Here is a 20,353-nt window from a genome sequence, read left to right on the forward strand (position 1 = left end):
ATTACCTGTTCAGGAGTCTTAAGGTTTGGGGGTAAAAACTGTTGTTGAGAAGCCTTTTTGTTCCAGATTTGGCAGTCTGGTACCGCTTGGTAGTAGAGAGACAGTCTATGACTGGGGTGGCTGAGGTCTTTGACCATTTTTAGGGCCTTCCTCTGAAACCGCCTGGTGTAGAGGTCCTGGATGGCAGGCAGCTTAGCCAAAGTGATGTACTGGGCCATTCGCACTACACTCGAGTTCCTTGCGGTCAGAGGCCGAGCAATTGCTGTACCAGGCAGTGATGCAACCAGTCAGGATGCTCTCGATGTTGCAGTTGTAGAACCCTTTGAGGATCCCATGCCAAATCTTTTTAGTTTCCTGAGGCGGAATAGGCTTTGACGTACCCTCTTCACAACTGTCTTGGTGTGTTTGGACTATTCTAGTTTGTTGTTGATGTGGACACCAAGGAACTTGAAGCTCTCAACCTGCTCCACTACAGCCCCGTGGATGAGAATGGGGGCGTGCTCGGTCCTCCTTTTCCTGTGGTCCACAATCATCTCCTTAGTCTTGTTTACATTTAGAGATAGGTTGTTATTCTGGCACCACCCAGCCAGGTCTCTGACCTCCTCCCTCCTCCCACGACACTGTTGTGTCGTCTGCAAACTTAATGATGGTGTTGAAGTTATGCCTGGCCATGCAGTCGTGGGTGAACAGGGAGTACAGGAGGGGACTGAGTACGCACCCCTGAGGGGCTCCAGTGTTGAGGATCAGCGTGCCAGATGTGTTGCTACCTACCCTCACCACCTGGGGGAGGCCCGTCAGGAAGTCCAGGATCCAGTTGCAGAGGGAGGTGTTTAGTCCCAGGATCCAAGCTTAGTGATGAGCTTTGGGGGAACTATGGTGTTGAACGCTGAGCTGTAGTCAGTGAATAGCATTCACACGTAGGTGTTTATTTATTTATTTTTATTTTACCTTTATTTAACCAGGCAAGTCAGTTAAGAACAAATTCTTATTTTCAATGACGGCCTGGGAACAGTGCCTGTTCAGGGGCAGAACGACAGATTTGTACCTTGTCAGCTCGGGGGTTTGAACTCGCAACCTTCCGGTTACTAGTCCAACACTCTAACCACTAGGCTACCCTGCCGCCCCAGGTGTGGGTGGGTGGGTCCAGGGTGGAGTGGGTGTCTGGTATAATGGTGTTGATCTCAGCTTTTCTCTTCTACAGACACTTGGCATATCCGAAAGCCATACAGTGATAATTACACTGTATCAGTCTTGGGTCGAACGCTCCGACATGATGATTCACATACCACAACTTCCCCTGGGCAGGGAGGGACTCCGTATTAAAAAAAACAGAAGAACAGACAGACTCGTTACGGTCACTCCATTCACCACACGATTCATCCAATGTGCATCAACCACTCCTGGGATATTCTTAATTTGTCCAACATAAACATCCCTCAAGACACCAGGTATTATTCCCTTTACAAATACCCTGCTCTGAAGAGCAACGCATGACACATCATAGTTCTCGAAATGGGTGAGACTCACCACACGTGCCTTCTTTTACACTTCTACTTCTTCTTTGGTATTATAGCGGTCCGCAAACAAATGTTATAGGTGCATTCCACCACCTACTGTATTGGCTGTGTATCAGGCCTACATTTGTGTAGTATCATTACACTTTGTGAAAGATTTGCCAGACCAACAAACCCTACACCCATTAAAAGTCTCACCACTATTCCACTACTTTGGCCCTATCTGATCCTAAGCCAGGCCAGCCGCCTGGGAGGATGGGATACTATTATTCAAAACACCTTGTAACTCTTCTGTAATAAAATCTCATGCACCCAACAGTGGAGGCTGCTGAGGGGAGGACGGATTATAATGTCTGCAACAGCACAAATGGAATGGCATCAAACCATGTGTTTGATGCATTTTCTAACATTCCACCTATTCCGCTCCAGCCATTACCACAAGCCCATCCTCCCCAATTAAGGTGCCACCAACCTCCTGTGACACCCAAGTACTTCTCTGCAACCACAACATCTATCCTCTGTGATTTACGTTCCATTCCTGCGGTACAGTGGACAACCATGACCACCAAAAAAACTACCTTACTGAAGCACATCCTATCACTCTCTATTGACCTCAGCCTACTCACAGGGACCCTTTCAGGATCCCTCACTCTGGACCAATCTTCCTGTACTACTCTCTTCACTGCCTCAGCATATGACACCTTCTGTACTGCTCTGATCCTGGCAACCTCAACCTGCCTTTCTCTCACAGGACACCTCTCATCTCCAGCAAAATGGGTACCCCTACAGTTTTCACATAAACACACACATTTTTCCACCAATACTACACATTCCTATGTCTCATGTCATCCTGTACACTTCTCACATCTAGGAATCTCCCTCCTACACTGCTGCCACATGACCATAAGCTTGACACCTCAAACACGTTAATTAATTCAGGACAAAAGCTCTCACAGGATAACTTACAGACCCTAACTTGACTTTATCTTTTAAAGACTCTGCATCCCAACTCGGTAATACAGTGTCTTCTCTGTTTCGCAACGCTCTCTACCGGGTCTGCGTCGCACGACACAGCGAGCATCACAGATATTGAGAATCTTCAATTTCAGTTAATCCTCCTCAACACTTAACGCCACACCAGTTATCACTCCTTTCAATGGCACCCTGCTCCGAATAACATAGCAAGTCACAGTTCTTGACCCCAGTCGCATGGTGTGGAGCGCACGCTCCCTCTGGACGGCAGAAAAACACAATTCCACTTCGAGCCACTTTCACTAACCGAACCTCTTCGCCACACAACCTGACACCACATATGGTTCAACCAGAAGGCAACATTCCATTATGTCAAAAAATCTCCCTCTAATTGGGCCAAAATCATCTTCAATCACGGACAGGATGACTGCACCTGCAACCGCAGTTAATTCACCCTCAATCTCATTTAATATGTTCCACTTTCTTCCTTTTCCCCCTGCCCGTTTTCTTAACGACCTCTATGGGTTCCTCTGACGACATCTCCACATCCAACAACCATTCGGGCGTAACCGCCCTCTTGTCCATCTCCCTGAGAGGCGATCCAAGCCCACTTCCCGTGATCCTCACAGCCTTTACTTCACCCACCACCTCTTCATATCCGAAACGGGTTTCTCAAGTTTCATCCAGGTGGTCATCCTCAATAAATCACACAAGATAAATGGGGACTTCAGCAGAGCTCAACCTTCTGTTTTCCAACCCAACTCTGCTCAGTTTCCCATTCTTTTGCATTGCAACGTTTGAAATGTTTTTTTCGTTTTGGTACACTGGAGGCTAAATATATTTGAAGAATGTAAAATGTTTACCGTCAAATGCACTTCTATAATAATATTAATTTCAGAATAAGACAAATAACAGGTGTAGGCCGACAGATATTCATGTTTTAATTCAAATAAGAAATGTGATAATGTATTGTTTAAAAGTGGAAATGACACAAAGCACAGATACAAGTGTGTTGAAATGACAAATAACCACACTGAGGATTGAATTTTGCATGATTAAATAAAAATCAAATTAGCATAGAAAATATTGGTTCCAGTCAGACATCCTCATAAGCCTTGTCTCCAGCTTGGAACAGCCCTGTAAGATGGTGATGAGCATAGATTAGTTACAGAGAAAGAAGATAGTGAAAAAGTGGGTGATGAAAATGTTTTGGGCTAATTCACCTATGAAACATCTGTAATACAGGTCCGCCCCCAGTGGGTCCGATCTCTTTGGTGCGTTCCTCCCATCCTTTGGTGGGTTTGCAGAGCCTGGAAGGGTCTCTGCTGATATGAGCCTCTGCCTAATGAAATCAAATGAATAGCAGAAAATAACTGGGTGGCATACATTGTGTACAATGGAATCAGTGCCTGCTGCTGTGTAAGGTCTTACCTTCTCCTTCAGCTTAGCCAGTCTCTTTTGTCTATCCAGCTCCTGCTTTTCCTTCTCCTGTTTCTCCTGCACTTTTGTCTCCAACTTCTGGAAGTCCTGCAGATAAGTCAGTTAACCATTATACTTTGACTTTCCTCCACCCCAGTCTTTCCTCCACCCCAGTCTCAAGTAGACATAACTGAGAAAAGTACTACCTGAGCAACCTCAAATAGTACTCAGTACTTTGTTGAAGCACCTTTGGCAGCGATTACAGCCTCAAGTCTTCTTGGGTATGACTACAAACTTCGCACACCTGTATTTGGGAGTTTCTCCCATTCTTCTCTGCAGATCCTCTCAAGCTCTGTCAGGTTGGATGGCGAGCGTCGCTGCACAGCTATTTTCAGGTCTCTCCAGAGTCATTTGATCGGGTTCAAGTCGGGGCTCTGGCTAGGCTATTCAAGGACATTCAGAGACTTGTCCCGAAGCCACTCCTGCGTTGTCTCGGCTGTGTGCTTAGGGTTGTTGTCCTGTTAGAAGATGAAGGGGTCTGAGGTCCTCAGCAGGTTTTCATCGAGGATCTCTCTATACTTTGCTCTGTTCATCTTTTCCTTGATCCTGACTAGTCTCCCAGTCCCTGCCGATGAAAAACATAACCCATAGCATGATGCTGCCACCACCATGCTTCACCGTAGGGATGGTGCTATGTTTCCTCCTGACGGTTGGCATTCAGGCCAAAGGCCCTTCTCCCCACGATTGCTCAGTTTGGCCAGGCGGCCAGCTCTAGAAAGAGTCTTGGTGGTTCCAAACTCCATTTAAGAACGATGGAGGCCACTGTGTTCTTGGGAACCTTCAAAGCTACAGAAATGTTTTGGTACCCTTCCCCAGATCTGTACCTCGACACAATCCTGTCTCGGAGCTCTACGGACAATTTCTTCGACCTCATGGCTTGGTTTTTATCTCTGACATGCACTGTCAACTGTGGGACCTTATATAGACAGGTGTGTGCCTATCAATTGGATTTGATTTAAATCCAATTGTATTTGTCACATGCACCGAATACAACAGTTGTAGAACTTACAGTGAAATGCTTACTTACAGGCCCTTAACCAACAATGCTTTAAGAAATGAAGAAACATTTATTAAAATAAGTGTTAAGTAAAAAATAGAAAATAAAAGTAACAAATAATTAAACAGCAGCAGTAAAATAACAAGTGAGGCTATATACAGGGGGTACCGGTACAGAGTCATTGTGCGCGGGCACTGGTTAGTCGAGGTAATTGGTGTAATATATACATGTAGGTAGAGTTTTGATTTGATTTGAAATCATGTCCAATCAAATGAATTTAACACAGGTGGACTCCAATCGAGTTGTAGAAACAGCTCAAGAATGATCAATGGAAACAGGATGCACCTGAGCTCAATGTCGAGTCTCATAGCAAAGGGTCTGAATACTTATATAAATTAGGTATCTGCTTTTTATTTTTAAACATTTCTAAAAACCTGTTTTTGCCTTGTCATTATGGGGTATTGTGTCTCCATTGATGAGGAAAATGTTTTATTTAATCCATTTTAGAGTAAGGCTATAACAAAATGTGGAAAAAGTCAAGGGGTCTGAATACTTCCCAAATGCACTGTATATACAAAATACCTTGAGTAGTACCATTGTAAATACTGATCCTTCACATACCCTTTCCTGAAAGCGTTTGATGCAGTAGCCTGCCAGTCTCTTCTTCTCCTCCATGTCAGCCTGTTCCTGTTCCTCCTTCTGCATGGTCAGAAGTTCTTCCTCCTCCTTCTTCTGCCGAATGTGGGCCTCCAGAACCAGCTTCACCTCCAGCTGTCTCCTGCGCTCCTCCTTTGCTTGTCTACGCTGCAGGATCTCCTCAGTGAGCCTCTGCTCCTCCTCCTGCTCCAGGCGCAGCCTGCGCTGCCTTTTCCACCCTTCCAGGCGAGCCACCGCCTCCCTCCTCTCCTCCTCAGCCCTACGCTGCTGGGTCTCAGCCTGCGCCTCCCTCTCCCTCCTGGCAACGTTCTCCAGCTCATCCTGGTGCTGCAGCCTTGCAGCCCTCTCCTGCTGTCTCTCAACCTTCCACCGGTAAATGGCCTGGTGCATGGAGAGTGAAAATTAGCAAAATTATAAGACAAAACAAATATTACGAGTATATTCATGCGATTTAACAGTTCAAAACAAATAGCTGACTGACATTTCAGAGCTCATAAATGGCGGTACTGTTCTAGCCATCTACAGTTGAAAGTGACTGGAAACTCATTACATTGCCTACAAAGTGATGCCCAGTCTACCTCTTTCTTCTTCTCCTGGAGGTACAGGAGCTCAAGATACCAATCTTCATGCTGTTCAACATTGTCTGGGGTTCTGCCTGGCAGGTAGAGCAAAGCCTCTTTCCTATAGGCTGGTTTGCCATTGTGCTTGGTCCACACTTTCAGAAAGCTCTGATGGTCATACTGGTCCCAGCCCCCCTGCTTCCCTCCAGTTTGCTGCAGGAACCTCTCTAGTGCGGTCACCTCTGGTGGGAGGTCTTCCTCTAGGGCTTTGGCCAGACACACCTTGCCTGGGGGAGCAGGGGGCAACTTTGGGTCTGCTTTTACAGCCAAAGACCAAGTCTCAATCTTCTTTTCAAAAGCACATATCTCCTGGCTGCATGTTCTTTCCTCTTTCAATAGATCCTCAAAACTAAAAAAAATAAGAAAGAGGCTTTTCATCTCAGTCTAAACTATAATCAAGTCATTTTGAAACATGCATTACATGACAGCTGACAGCTGTTAAAATATTGAACATCTCATACCTTTGACGTTGATCCCCCTTGAAAGTGTTGATTGAATTTTCAACTTCTGTCATTATGTCTTTCAGTTTCTCAATTACTAAAAAACAATCAACAGCATTTCTAAGTAGTTAAAGTATAACAGCCTGTATAAAGGGAGGTGAAGTGGGTATCAAATTCAACTGGCTTCATAAAAACACATGAATGTCATGACTCCCCAATCTGTACTGTTTCCATGCACATGTTTAACCATCAACCAGCATATGACTTACACTCAGGGGTAGGCTTCACGTCAGTCAGCTGCATCTGAAATTTATTTACACCATTATGGATTTTCATCAGATGCTTTTGCACGTTCATTTCTGAGGGACAAAGAACATGAGCAACATTATTATTAAAGATGTTCAAATTACGTTTTAGTCAGTAAAATATTGAATGTGACATACAAAGAGTACTAAAACCACAAAAATACACACGCTCAGTATTTCGATCATCCTGAAGACCTTTATCAAACTCTTCCAATACTCTAAATCCATCTGAAAGACCATTCTTCCTGTTTTGTGTATTCAACATCTTCTCTTTCTCAAGTTTCTCAATCCTGTTTTAAGAACAATAGAAAATGAGTCTCAATACAATAGATGTGCATGTATAATCTCAATTCCCCTGCAAATTAATACGAGGAACTTACTGTTTTCTGAGTTTCTCTGCATTTCTGAGAAACTCTGTCTTTTGTTGGGAAACTCTATCTTCCAAACGTTGTGCATTGTGGTGAGTAGCTGTGATGAAGTCACCTTCCTTATGAGAAAACAAAAGCTAGTATGAGCCAGGTCTAACAGTCAGCCAATACGTTCTGTCATTAGATAATGCAATACCTAATATTCTAGCCTGGGCTCAGATCTGGTTGTGCTGTCTGACAACTCCTCCTACGGTGATCATTATTTACTGTCTCTAGAAGTTGGCAGAAATATCCCAAAAGAGTTGTCAGACAGCAACGCAAACAGAAGAAAAAAACGTATGTTTAAAGTGAAGCACGTTAGAAAGCAAGGTTAGCTAGCATAGCATACACACAAAATATAATTACTGTGTTTGTTGTTGGCAACCTGGCTGGCCGGTTAGCTATTTTGGTTTCCTTTGTTCTTAGCGAAGAAGCTTATAAGTTTTACTCAAGGTTAAAATAATATTGTGTAGAGTATCGTTTGCTGGCAACTTCCAACAATTTAAATACATATAGAGGACAATAAAACGTTATTACCAGGAGTTGTGCATCAAAAAGCTCTTTGGTCGTTATGGAAGCCATTTTCATATTGAATTTTAAAACTTTAATGAGACCACATCTGTTGAGCCGAACCGTCCCACAGAGTTTCAAAACTCAGAGGCACAACATCGCAAGACTTCCGGGAAGGCTTGTGAAACAGACCAAATAGACCAGGCCGGGGTTTAGAGTTCGTGAAGTCAATGAGACAAGTGAAACATTTGTTCTTAGTTGTTAATTTTCTCACATTTTAAAGACAACCTAGATTTGAGCCAATGTCTTAAGTAGTTGAACATGTTAGTACTCCAACCCCGTGAAAGTGACAAACTGACACGTTTTCATTTTCGTCAAAAAAATAAATATAATATATGAGTGCCTTCGATTTGATGGCCTGCACATGCGCAGTTTGGCGCGAGACGACCGTTAGACCCGATGACGTTTTCTACTGAGTTTAGCCAGCCAACGTCGCCATGACGTCTTTGATGCTATTCCATCTGGAACTGTCATGTTATTTAGAGGTGTCGCCAGACCTCACCTTCTTGACCTACCCTCGCTTAATCCAGTGGACTCTCCAATAAGGAAAATATGTTTCTCCTTGCTCCCTCAGAACAATAGGTCTAAAAGTGCTTTATTTCAAAGGGATATTGTATCCATTCCTTATGTCACAAGTTACTGGAATACGTTGGTCACTAATATCTGCTGGGAAAAAGTCTAGTTATTACCACACAAATACTTGCTTGTTAACAAGGTCAAAGAGGTATCTTTCAGAATGATCCATAATTATTACCCTGCGAATCATTACCTGAAGAAACTTAAAAAAGACATTAACATTGATAGTACTTTTTGTGTTGAGCATCCAGAAACAGTTTCACATTTATTTTGACATTGTCTACATGTAAAACAATTATGGAAAGATATTCACAGTTTTATAATTGTTAATATTCTTGATGACTTTTGTTTTTTTATGGGAGAATGTGCTGCTCGGTTTCCTTAACCATAATAAAGATAAAGAAAAATAATTTTACCTTATAGATCTAATTGTGCTAATGGCAAAATGTCATATTCATACATGTAAATTCAACCACGCTTCTGTGTTCTCTATAAGGAATTCGAGCAGTACATTAAGACCATTATACATTCTTCTAATAAGAAAGCTGTCAAAACAATCAATGTGTGTGCATCTTTTAAGGTCTTTGTATACCCCCTAGCATATGTTATCATTGTCTGTTTGTATACTTCTTATATGTATACTGATTTTTCTTCAATTAAAAAAATTCAACAAAATGTAAAAATGTAATTTAATTTAAAAAACGTCACCATGAAGTCGTCTACAAGTGTAACCATCCTCTTTACTGATTTGGCTACACCAGCAGAGGGCGCAGCTGATCATTTCGATCTTTGTAGCTCATTTACTGGTCATCAGCTCGACAGACAGACAGACAGACAGGCAGACAGGCAGGCAGGCAGGCGGGCAGGCAGACAAGACAGACAAGACAGACAAGACAGACCAGGCAGGCAGGCAGGCAGAAAGAAAGAAAGGTCACCCCGAGTGATGCACTGCATTTCAGTGCTAGAGGTGTCACTACAGACCCTGGTTCGATTCCAGGCTGTATCACAACCGGCCGTGATTGGGAGTCCCATAGGGCAGAGCACAATTGACCCAGTGTCGTCCGGGTTAGGGTTTGGCCGGGGTAGGACGTCATTGTAAATAAGAACTTGTTCTTAACTGACTTGCCTAGTTAAATAAAGGTTAAATAAAATAAAATACAAATCCAACAGTCCAAAATATGGATATCACCTCAACATACATACATACATACATACATACATACATACATACACACACTCAAATAATCTGCTGTCTGTTGATGATTAGGTTATTTTAAGACACCTTTTAAATGATGGCCAGCAGCCACAATTTCTGTGCTAGATGGCTTGACAATTCTCTGGAGTAAGTGAATATGAATAGAAACTGAAATCCATTATTGAAGGAGGATATTAAGGATGATCGCCAGTCCGTGGGTGTAAAGGCATGAATAGCAAACGATCCAAGAAAAGCACACGTTCAAATTTCCTATTTTTGTCACCAGCTCAGAGAGAAATTTAAATTGATTAAAGAGATGTAAAGATCATAGCATTATACTAATTGTAATAACAAATTGGACACATGGGGAAAGCTAGGCTAGCCATGTGTATTTTGGACAGAATGTATGCAATAGATATCAGCAATTGGAATGTCATTTCACAATAGTAATTCTCATAGACAGATGACATAGTGAAAAATAATAGCGTAAAATAATTTGCATAGTTTTATTGTAAGATATTCTTACTAACATACTGACAAGATGCGCAGCATGTCTCCCTTCTTCTTCAGAAGTGAGTTAGATATATTTACCGATGACTGGTTTGTGTGTATCCATGTAATTGACTCTTCTGTGTGCAGCTTGTTTTCAACTGCCTTCTGGTGGATAACAGATTGGTTACAAACACACACACAGCAGGCATAGTAAAACCTTCTGACAGCTGACCACTGCTGCTGGAGTTCCATGTAACTCCAGCCAGCGACCTCTGTGAGGGTGCAAGGGTTTGATCTTTGGGTGAACCTGGGACAATTGGGAAAGTGATGCAAGTCAGTTAAGAACAAATTCTTATTTACAATGATGGCCTACCCCAGCCAAACCCTAAACCAGACGATGCTGGCCAATTGTGCGCCGCCCTATGGGACCGGTTGTGACACAGCCTGGAATCAAACCAGAGTCTGTAGTGATGACTCTTGCACTGAGATGCTGTGCCTTAGACCGCTGCGCCACCCGGGAGCCCATCGTATGACTCCTCCCCTTATTCTCTGCTGTGTGAGAACACACGCTACTTACCTTCCCCCACCTCTCCTAGTCTTGACTTGATTTCAGGGATTTTAGTGTGCTAGTATGATGATTAACAATCTTAAAATGTCAAATGGTAGTACAAAATATAATCTGATGAGAGGTCAATCTAACTTTGTCCAACAATAAAGTAGTAAAACAGATCCAGCACAAGACAATGCCAAGATTAAAGTAAATACCCCGAGGATCATCTTTTTAATAATAGACAGGAAGTGGGTCGTTTTAGACAGACAATTGGGTCCCTGTAATCTTTTTAAAGGGATAGTTCACCATAATTACAAATACCTCATGTCATGGATAGAAAGTAATCTCTGGCTCAGATTTACGGTCTGTGACTTTACTGCAATTTAACTTTAGAATCACTGGTATCAGAAAACAATATTGAGGTCACAATCGCAACATTGTGTCAATTAGCTGAAGCTTTGTTTTCAGTTATGGATAAAAATGAAGGTCTGTTTTGTGAATTGATATGGGATACGGGATGGTACAAGGGTTTTCATTCGCAACTATTGAAAGGTATGCATTTTACACATGTAGCAATGTATTTGTTGTTAACTGAGCTCAGTATAGAAACACATGGCACAAGCTGGGATGACTAGGTGAAAGCAGAGCTATATCAACAGGAATTTGCATTTTATCATCTCGCATTGGTTTGGACAGTGTTTACTTCTTCTGTCTACCTCCTTGGTGAAACAGGGTCCTATGCAGGTATCTGTCACCACAAGATATCACTGCTATGTACACATACAACGTGCTTGAAGTGGACTGAAATAAGTGCTGGTACTCTTCTGGGTACCACACAGTACTGTATTTATTTAGGTGCCATAAAATAGCCGATATTCTATAAGAGGGACCGGAACTCAAGCAGTAGAAAACAAACTGGTGTGTTCCTGTTCAAGTCAAGCACTACACATACAGTAAATTATAAGCAAATACAGTGTCCAGGGGTGGGAAGAGTACTGAAATATCCTACACAAGTAGAAGTACTGTTACTTTAATGAAATCTCACTAGAAGTAAAACTACTCAAGTAAAAGTTATAATTCGTTACTTTCCACCTCTGACAGTGTCTTCCCTCCATAAAGCTTTTTATGATGACTGGAGAATTATTACATGTATAGAATTTGTCATGAGTGTTGTTGACAGAATAAAAAGATTAAGAAATACACTCTTTTTTTTTTTTAAATCACATGGGCTGTTTTTCTCAGAAGGATATTTATGTCCTAGAATGCAACACAAGCATGGCTTCAGTCAACTCTACCCTTGTTTGTTGGAGAGTGTGAGGTCTGCTCTGTAGGAGTGATAGTATTACATATCTACCTGTGTGAGCTGTGAAATTCGCTCATTGTAGGCATGCCACTCAAGCACAGGGTTGTTGCCACTTGCCATGTGGCTTCACTTGTTTGGCACTACAAATGCTGACTAAACATTTACACCATGACCTGACCTCCCTACCTCAGCTATGTTATTGACATTTCTGTTAACTTTTATGAGGCCAACATACTATATTACGCCCTCCTTTCTGGTTGTCTCATTAACATGTCAAACAAAGTGATTGACAAATCAATGGGGACATAGAGAGTTACATAAAACTAGTCCACGGACTTTGGCTACACTGGATATTTGACTAGAATTCAACCTTTTGTTCATAAAAAAAAAAGCGTTTGTCCAGACTCTATTCGATTTTGCAGCCTGACTTGTCATATGACATCAACGGATAACCTTTGTTAAGCACGTATCCGCTAAATTCAATTGTTACTGATAGCACATATTCTGGTTTCTTCATAGGTCAGTAATCTTGCAGCCTACAACAACAACATCCCTCCAAGGAAAATGATACCCATTTAAATGGCGAGTGATAGCACAAACACATGCATAAAGTAGGTCAAGTATTAGCGCCACATGTATTAGCTGACATACAGTGCCTTGCGAAAGTATTCGGCCCCCTTGAACTTTGCGACCTTTTTCCACATTTCAGGCTTCAAACATAAATATATAAAATTGTGGGACACAGTCATGAAGTGGAACAACATTTATTGGATATTTCAAACTTTTTTAACAAATCAAAAACTGAAAAATTGGGCGTGCAAAATTATTCAGCCCCCTTAAGTTAATACTTTGTAGCGCCACCTTTTGCTGCGATTACAGCTGTAAGTCGCTTGGGGTATGTCTCTATCAGTTTTGCACATCGAGAGACTGAAAATTTTTCCCATTCCTCCTTGCAAAACAGCTCGAGCTCAGTGAGGTTGGATGGAGAGCATTTGTGAACAGCAGTTTTCAGTTCTTTCCACAGATTCTCGATTGGATTCAGGTCTGGACTTTGACTTGGCCATTCTAACACCTGGATATGTTTATTTTTGAACCATTCCATTGTAGATTTTGCTTTATGTTTTGGATCATTGTCTTGTTGGAAGACAAATCTCCGTCCCAGTCTCAGGTCTTTTGCAGACTCCATCAGGTTTTCTTCCAGAATGGTCCTGTATTTGGCTCCATCCATCTTCCCATCAATTTTAACCATCTTCCCTGTCCCTGCTGAAGAAAAGCAGGCCCAAACCATGATGCTGCCACCACCATGTTTGACAGTGGGGATGGTGTGTTCAGGGTGATGAGCTGTGTTGCTTTTACGCCAAACATAACGTTTTGCATTGTTGCCAAAAAGTTAAATTTTGGTTTCATCTGACCAGAGCACCTTCTTCCACATGTTTGGTGTGTCTCCCAGGTGGCTTGTGGCAAACTTTAAACAACACTTTTTATGGATATCTTTAAGAAATGGCTTTCTTCTTGCCACTCTTCCATAAAGGCCAGATTTGTGCAATATACGGCTGATTGTTGTCCTATGGACAGAGTCTCCCACCTCAGCTGTAGATCTCTGCAGTTCATCCAAAGTGATCATGGGCCTCTTGGCTGCATCTCTGATCAGTCTTCTCCTTGTATGAGCTGAAAGTTTAGAGGGACGGCCAGGTCTTGGTAGATTTGCAGTGGTCTGATACTCCTTCCATTTCAATATTATCGCTTGCACAGTGCTCCTTGGGATGTTTAAAGCTTGGGAAATCTTTTTGTATCCAAATCCGGCTTTAAACTTCTTCACAACAGTATCTCGGACCTGCCTGGTGTGTTCCTTGTTCTTCATGATGCTCTCTGCGCTTTTAACAGACTTCTGAGACTATCACAGTGCAGGTGCATTTATACGGAGACTTGATTACACACAGGTGGATTGTATTTATCATCATTAGTCATTTAGGTCAACATTGGATCATTCAGAGATCCTCACTGAACTTCTGGAGAGAGTTTGCTGCACTGAAAGTAAAGGGGCTGAATAATTTTGCACGCCCAATTTTTCAGTTTTTGATTTGTTAAAAAAGTTTGAAATATCCAATAAATGTCGTTCCACTTCATGATTGTGTCCCACTTGTTGTTGATTCTTCACAAAAAAATACAGTTTTATATCTTTATGTTTGAAGCCTGAAATGTGGCAAAAGGTCGCTAAGTTCAAGGGGGCTGAATTCTTTCGCAAGGCACTGTATGTGGAAGGACTAATTGTAAACAAAATATTTCCTCTCTGCACACCTCTTGATGATTAGATTATTTCTAACATTCAAATAAATGATCCTCTTCCTCTTTAATGCAGTACTACTACAGTACACTAAAGTTATAAATAGCACTCCACAAATTTCTCACGGGAAATAGTTCTGAGTGAAACACCTTGCTGGATGGCATCGGTATCCTGTTCACACCCTTACCAAGTTTCTGTTGTCTTGTGTGATGTATGAGTCCTTTTGTTATTAGCATGGAAGCAGCATGACTCATGGTATGTGTTTGTGATGCATCAGTCCAGTGGCCTGCTTGCAAGTCTCTTACTGCTCTCTTGCTAACTCCTAATTAGAAATGAATGACATTTTAGTTAGTGGTAGTTTATCATTATTATTATTATTACATGTAGGCCGTACTTGGCAGCAAAAAGCTGAATTGCCATTCACAGCACATTCAAATAATACTGTTTGGCTTGACAATAGAGTAGACAAGAGCACAAACAGATCTGGGACCAGGCAATCGGTCCATTCCACTGAATAAATTGAGACATGTTGAAAGTGTGAAAAGAGAGGTTGACCCCACATAAAAAATACTACAGTTTGCTATAGAATACCATGGTACTTACTTTAGAATTGTATAGTATTCTGAAGTAAACTGAAGTAAACTGTAGTATTCTGAAGTAAACTATAGTAAACTGAAGTAAACTGTAGTAAACTGAAGTAAACTGTAGTAAATTGAAGTAAACTGTAGTAAACTGTAGTAAACTATAGTAAACTGAAGTAAACTGTAGTAAACTGAAGTAAACTATAGTAAACTATAGTAAACTGTAGTAAACTGAAGTAAACTGAAGTAAACTGTAGTAAACTGAAGTAAACTGTCGTATGGCACCAATAGACATGGTCACCCTGTTCATGGCTCCTGACAAGCATTTCACTACACCTGCAATAACATCTGCTGAATATGTTTATACAACAAATAAAGTTTGATTTGTATACTGTAAAATACTAAACTACACTCTGTAGTATCCCTCGGTCATGTGTAGTACTTACTATATAATTTGGTAGTATATTGTAGAATACTATACTCCACACTGTAGTATTCTTTGATAATGTAGTGCTTACGATAGAATTTTGTAGTACACTGGTGAATACTATATTAAACACTACAGTATTATATGCAAAAACACTATGTTTTTTAAACTATAGTATTACTACATTATTTAATTTGCATATACTCCACCCATTACCATCCCCCATATCCCAATCATGAGAAACTTACATGTGAAGTATGAACCATACATTGTGTTCCCCACAGGTTATAGAAAAGAGCAGAGGCACTGAACTATCTGTTCAGATGCCAGTTCTACAGAATATGGAACATTTGCTCATAGTATTTGCCCAGGAGTTTTCCTCGTGGAGAAAGCTCCCATTTCTGCCAAAGATAATACATTAAAAAAACACTTTAGTAAATACTACCCATTCACATATCCCAATTTGTGCCACCCATAAGTGAGTATAGTCCATATATTGAGTTCCCTACAGGTTATAGTAAAGAGCAGAAGCTCTGAACTATACGTTCAGACCCCAGTCCTACCTACCGACATACCTACAGCCTCAGTCCAGACCCTTCGCACCTCCAGTCCACCATCAAGTTAGTACAGGGGAGCACCAGGCAGTCAGTGGTGTGGCACGTCAAGACGTTTGAACAGCCAAGAACCACCTAATAACACAAACAACCCGCTAGATGCACTCATCCACCTCCCTCATCCACCCCTGCAACTAAATGATCAAACCTGGACCCCCCCAAATAAACAATAATCATGACCCTGACAACATCCGAACAGGACTTTCCTCAGATGGCTGGCTGTTCATGTTTGCCTCTTCCCCAGAGAATCCATCTATAACGCCACAAGATACCTACAGAAAACTTCCCCCACGGTGGCACTCGCACTGAACACACCCACCAACTGTTTGTGAGTGCTCCGTAGCCAGGAGGGTCTGGCCCTGTATGCTCCCTCTGTCTTCCAGCCTCCAGCCTTGCCACCACATCGATCCTCCTCCAACACCAGCCGATGGACATACTCTCCACCACCCCATTCCCTCTCCATCTCTTCCCCCTTCCTCCTTCTTCACTGAGCCTCTCACAGAACCAGAACCATTCATCATCACACCGGATGTGGCGCGGAGGTGGGACCAAACACCAGACCTTCACCTGGAGTAAGCAGGCCACAGGGAAGTACAACCATTGGCCTCTGGGTCTATGGCTCCCTGCTGTCTCTACTTGCTTCTCAGGTTGTCCTTCCTCCCCTCTACAAATCCCGACCCAGCATCACCCAGTTCCCGGTTCATGTTCTTCCCAGGTCCCCAGCAACAGACCCAGCACCAACCCCTGGTTTCCAGTCCTAGTACCAATATGATTTCCAACCTGGCCTCAACACAAACCCAGGTTTTCCTGGTCCCAGCCCAAACACCAGCACCAACCCTGGACACAGCACTGATCAACCACAACTACCCCCTCCATCCAGACTGCCAGCCCAGACCACCCCGCTTCCCATCCTCCAACACAAAGACACTCAACCAGAACAACCATGACTGACTAACTAATTAATAGACTAATTATTGCTACCTGTTTCTTAATTTAATGCATTCATTCGTTTTTATATATTTTTTCTTGTTGGTTTTTCTTTTGATTTGATGAGATTAAGTTGGATTGATTACTTATTGTTTGAATTGTTTGTTTTAGAATTGTAACCAAATTGATTTGAAATTGTAACGAATTTTGGAACAACCAAATAAATTGACCTACCTTCAGGTTATGGAAAATGTGCTCTTTGTATTTCCCTAGTAGGTGTCTTCAAGGAGAAAGCCCCCACTTCTATGTCAACAACATATTTACACAGCAATACAAATAGGAGTAGCTTAACGCTGCCTTAGGGAGAATCTAGTAGTATCTTAACGCTGTCTTAGGAAGACTCTAGAAGTAGCTTAACGCTGCCTGAGGAAGACTCTAGTAGTAGCTTAACGCTGCCTGAGGAAGACTCTAGTAGTAGCTTAACGCTGCCTGAGGAAGACTCTAGTAGTAGCTTAACGCTGCCTGAGGAAGACTCTAGTAGTAGCTTAACGCTGTCTTAGGAAGACTCTAGTAGTAGCTTAACGCTGCCTGAGGAAGACTCTAGTAGTAGCTTAACGCTGCCTTAGGGAGACTCTAGTAGTAGCTTAACGCTGCCTGAGGAAGACTCTAGTAGTATCTTAACGCTGTCTTAGGAAGACTCTAGTAGTAGCTTAACGCTGTCTTAGGAAGACTCTAGTAGTAGCTTAACGCTGTCTTAGGAAGACTCTAGTAGTAGCTTAACGCTGTCTTAGGAAGACTCTAGTAGTAGCTTAATGCTGCCTGAGGAAGACTCTAGTAGTAGCTTAACGCTTCCTTAGGAAGACTCTAGTAGTAGCTTAACGCTGCCTGAGGAAGACTCTAGTAGTAGCTTAACGCTGCCTGAGGAAGACTCTAGTAGTATCTTAACGCTGTCTTAGGAAGACTCTAGTAGTAGCTTAACGCTGCCTGAGGAAGACTCTAGTAGTAGCTTAACGCTGCCTGAGGAAGACTCTAGTAGTAGCTTAACGCTGCCTGAGGAAGACTCTAGTAGCTTAACGCTGCCTGAGGAACTCTAGTCGTAGCTTAACGCTGCCTGAGGAAGACTCTAGTAGTAGCTTAACGCTGCCTGAGGAAGACTCTAGTAGTATCTTAACGCTGTCTTAGGAAGACTCTAGTAGTAGCTTAACGCTGCCTGAGGAAGACTCTAGTAGTAGCTTAACGCTGCCTGAGGAAGACTCTAGTAGTAGCTTAACGCTGCCTGAGGAAGACTCTAGTAGCTTAACGCTGCCTGAGGAACTCTAGTCGTAGCTTAACGCTGCCTGAGGAAGACTCTAGTAGTAGCTTAACGCTGCCTGAGGAAGACTCTAGTAGTAGCTTAACGCTGCCTGAGGAAGACTCTAGTAGCTTAACGCTGCCTGAGGAACTCTAGTCGTAGCTTAACGCTGCCTGAGGAAGACTCTAGTAGTAGCTTAACGCTTCCTTAGGAAGACTCTCGTAGTCAAAACGTGTTGCAGTTGTGCGTCCTCATGTACAATGCTGAGCTGCTAATGTTTTTGCAATGTACTGTCCGCCTACTCGTTTTCTTTGTTGGATTACCTGCCATTTAGGGGCCTACCTTCCCACTGCCCTCATCTGACAGATAATACAACAAAAAACACTAGTAAATACTAGTCATGTCCGCAAAAACACTACAGTGAATACTATGGTATATAAATATAGCAATACTAGTGTTTAGAGCTATATTATTTGTTCATACGGGACAGCCTAAAAAGGCCCTGTTGAAAAGGGCAGATGGTGGTGGTTATAGAAACCTGAGGCCTGGAGGCAGTCCGTTGGGTACATCAGCTGCAATGTAGAGACGAATCAAGGGTAATGCATACCACCACATAAATCCAGGGGCTCGAGCGTCCATGCCAGGAAAGTGAACTGGGCCTAAACAGAGATAGCAAACAGCCCCCCCCCCCCCATGCTAAGCTAACAGCTGCTCGCCCATGTCACTGTAGACCCATCTCTCAGATCAGTGAGAGGGAAATACAACTATTCACAGCACAGTCACTAGCTTTACCTAATATACACTCCCCTCTCTTGTTCTGGATTCTCACTGGACCAAAACATATGAATCACAGACAGTCCTGTAAAAGACAAACTAGGACGTAGAGATGTATGTAAACGTGACAGACCATCCAGACAACACTTGCATCAGAAACTTTCATTTTATGAAAACTTTCATTTTATGTCAGCTAACCAGCATAAATGGATGTTAAGTGTGAGGGAATGTGCAAAACGAGCGTGAATGAAACCTTTGTGGAGTTTAATAGGACATGTAAATTAGTCATTTTACACTGGAATCTGATAGCAGGGTGTAATGGTGTCAGTATCAGTTTTGTGTGATGATACATCTGTTTAATAGTGTGGCTCACCACCAGGACAAATAATCTCTAACTAACACCATAAAAGAACTGGCAAGGGCACTGCCCTTGCTGCCCAGAGGAAGACTGGGAGACTAGAATAGCTCTGAAATGGCATTGGTGTAATCATGCCACCTCTTCCTATAAATATGCCCTGTTGTTTTCACAGTTGACTCAGTGGTGTGAGCCGTTGCACAGTGGTAGTTAGGAAGATTGGTACCTGCCTGCTCAAGTGTCCCCCGCACGTCTATTTCCCAGTGAAAGCTTAGCTGAGGTCCTGTTTTAATGGAAGCTTGGCTGAGGTCCTGTTTTAATGGCCTGTTGACATTCTGTTCCACATGTGACCCTCGTACCCAGAGTTCCCCATGTTATTACCCTCTCTATTTTAAGCTCTGGGGGAGGGGATCTTAAACAGGTCATGCTTTCTTTGTCTAATGGTTCTGTCTCTCATTATTGATAAATCAACTTAATTGAATCTTTAAAAGCTAGTCTCAGAAAATAAGTACGTTCAGAGATAAATACAGTGGAAGTTCACTATTGTCATTACTATTCACAGATGAAGCACTATAATATTCTATCTGTTATGCGGCTGTCATAGCACCTGCACCCATATGAACAAATATTAGAGTATACTATGCTCTAAATACTGTAGTATTAGTATATAGTATTCGCTGTAGTGTTTTTGCGGAAGTATACTGTAGTATTTAATGTAGTGTTTTTGTGGACAGGACTATACACTGCAGTATAATTTACTACAGTACAAATACTGTAGTATTACTATAGTAAAAACTATTACTTAGAAATATAGTATTGTAATTACTATGTTTTTGCAGATAATACTGTAGTATTTAATATAGTATTCTACAGTATGCTACACAATTCTATCGTAAGCACTACACAGTCAAGGGATACTAGTGTGTAGTGTAGAATTCTACAGTATACTACAACATTCTAAAGTAAGCACTACATGACCAAAGGATACTACAGTGTGGAGTATTGTATTCTACAGTATACTAC

General features: G+C 42.1%; 1 protein-coding gene across 3 annotated transcripts; it reads right to left on the reverse strand.

Annotated features, from left to right (window-relative positions):
• Window positions 1-3,404: 3,404 nt before the first annotated feature.
• Window positions 3,405-8,346, reverse strand: ccdc112 (coiled-coil domain containing 112). Of its 3 annotated transcripts, none has more exons than XM_021605238.3 (10): window positions 7,929-8,346; window positions 7,365-7,471; window positions 7,153-7,274; window positions 6,949-7,038; window positions 6,701-6,776; window positions 6,198-6,588; window positions 5,584-6,000; window positions 3,918-4,013; window positions 3,710-3,828; window positions 3,405-3,623 (listed from the first exon to the last, which is right to left on the reverse strand). In XM_021605238.3, the coding sequence occupies exons 1-10, from the start codon at window positions 7,977-7,979 to the stop codon at window positions 3,593-3,595; spliced, it is 1,500 nt and encodes a 499-aa protein (XP_021460913.3). In that variant the 5' UTR covers window positions 7,980-8,346; the 3' UTR covers window positions 3,405-3,592. The 3 variants fall into 3 exon arrangements, with proteins under 3 accessions (XP_021460913.3, XP_090093088.1, XP_021460915.3); XM_090236962.1 differs by having other exon boundaries at window positions 7,365-7,467; window positions 7,929-8,072; XM_021605240.3 differs by having other exon boundaries at window positions 7,758-8,040.
• Between the last annotated feature and the right edge of the window lie 12,007 nt (window positions 8,347-20,353).

The sequence above is a fragment of the Oncorhynchus mykiss genome, chromosome 6 (assembly GCF_057628025.1).
Source record: "Oncorhynchus mykiss isolate SJ-2025 chromosome 6, ASM5762802v1, whole genome shotgun sequence".
Classification (NCBI taxonomy): domain Eukaryota; kingdom Metazoa; phylum Chordata; class Actinopteri; order Salmoniformes; family Salmonidae; genus Oncorhynchus; species Oncorhynchus mykiss.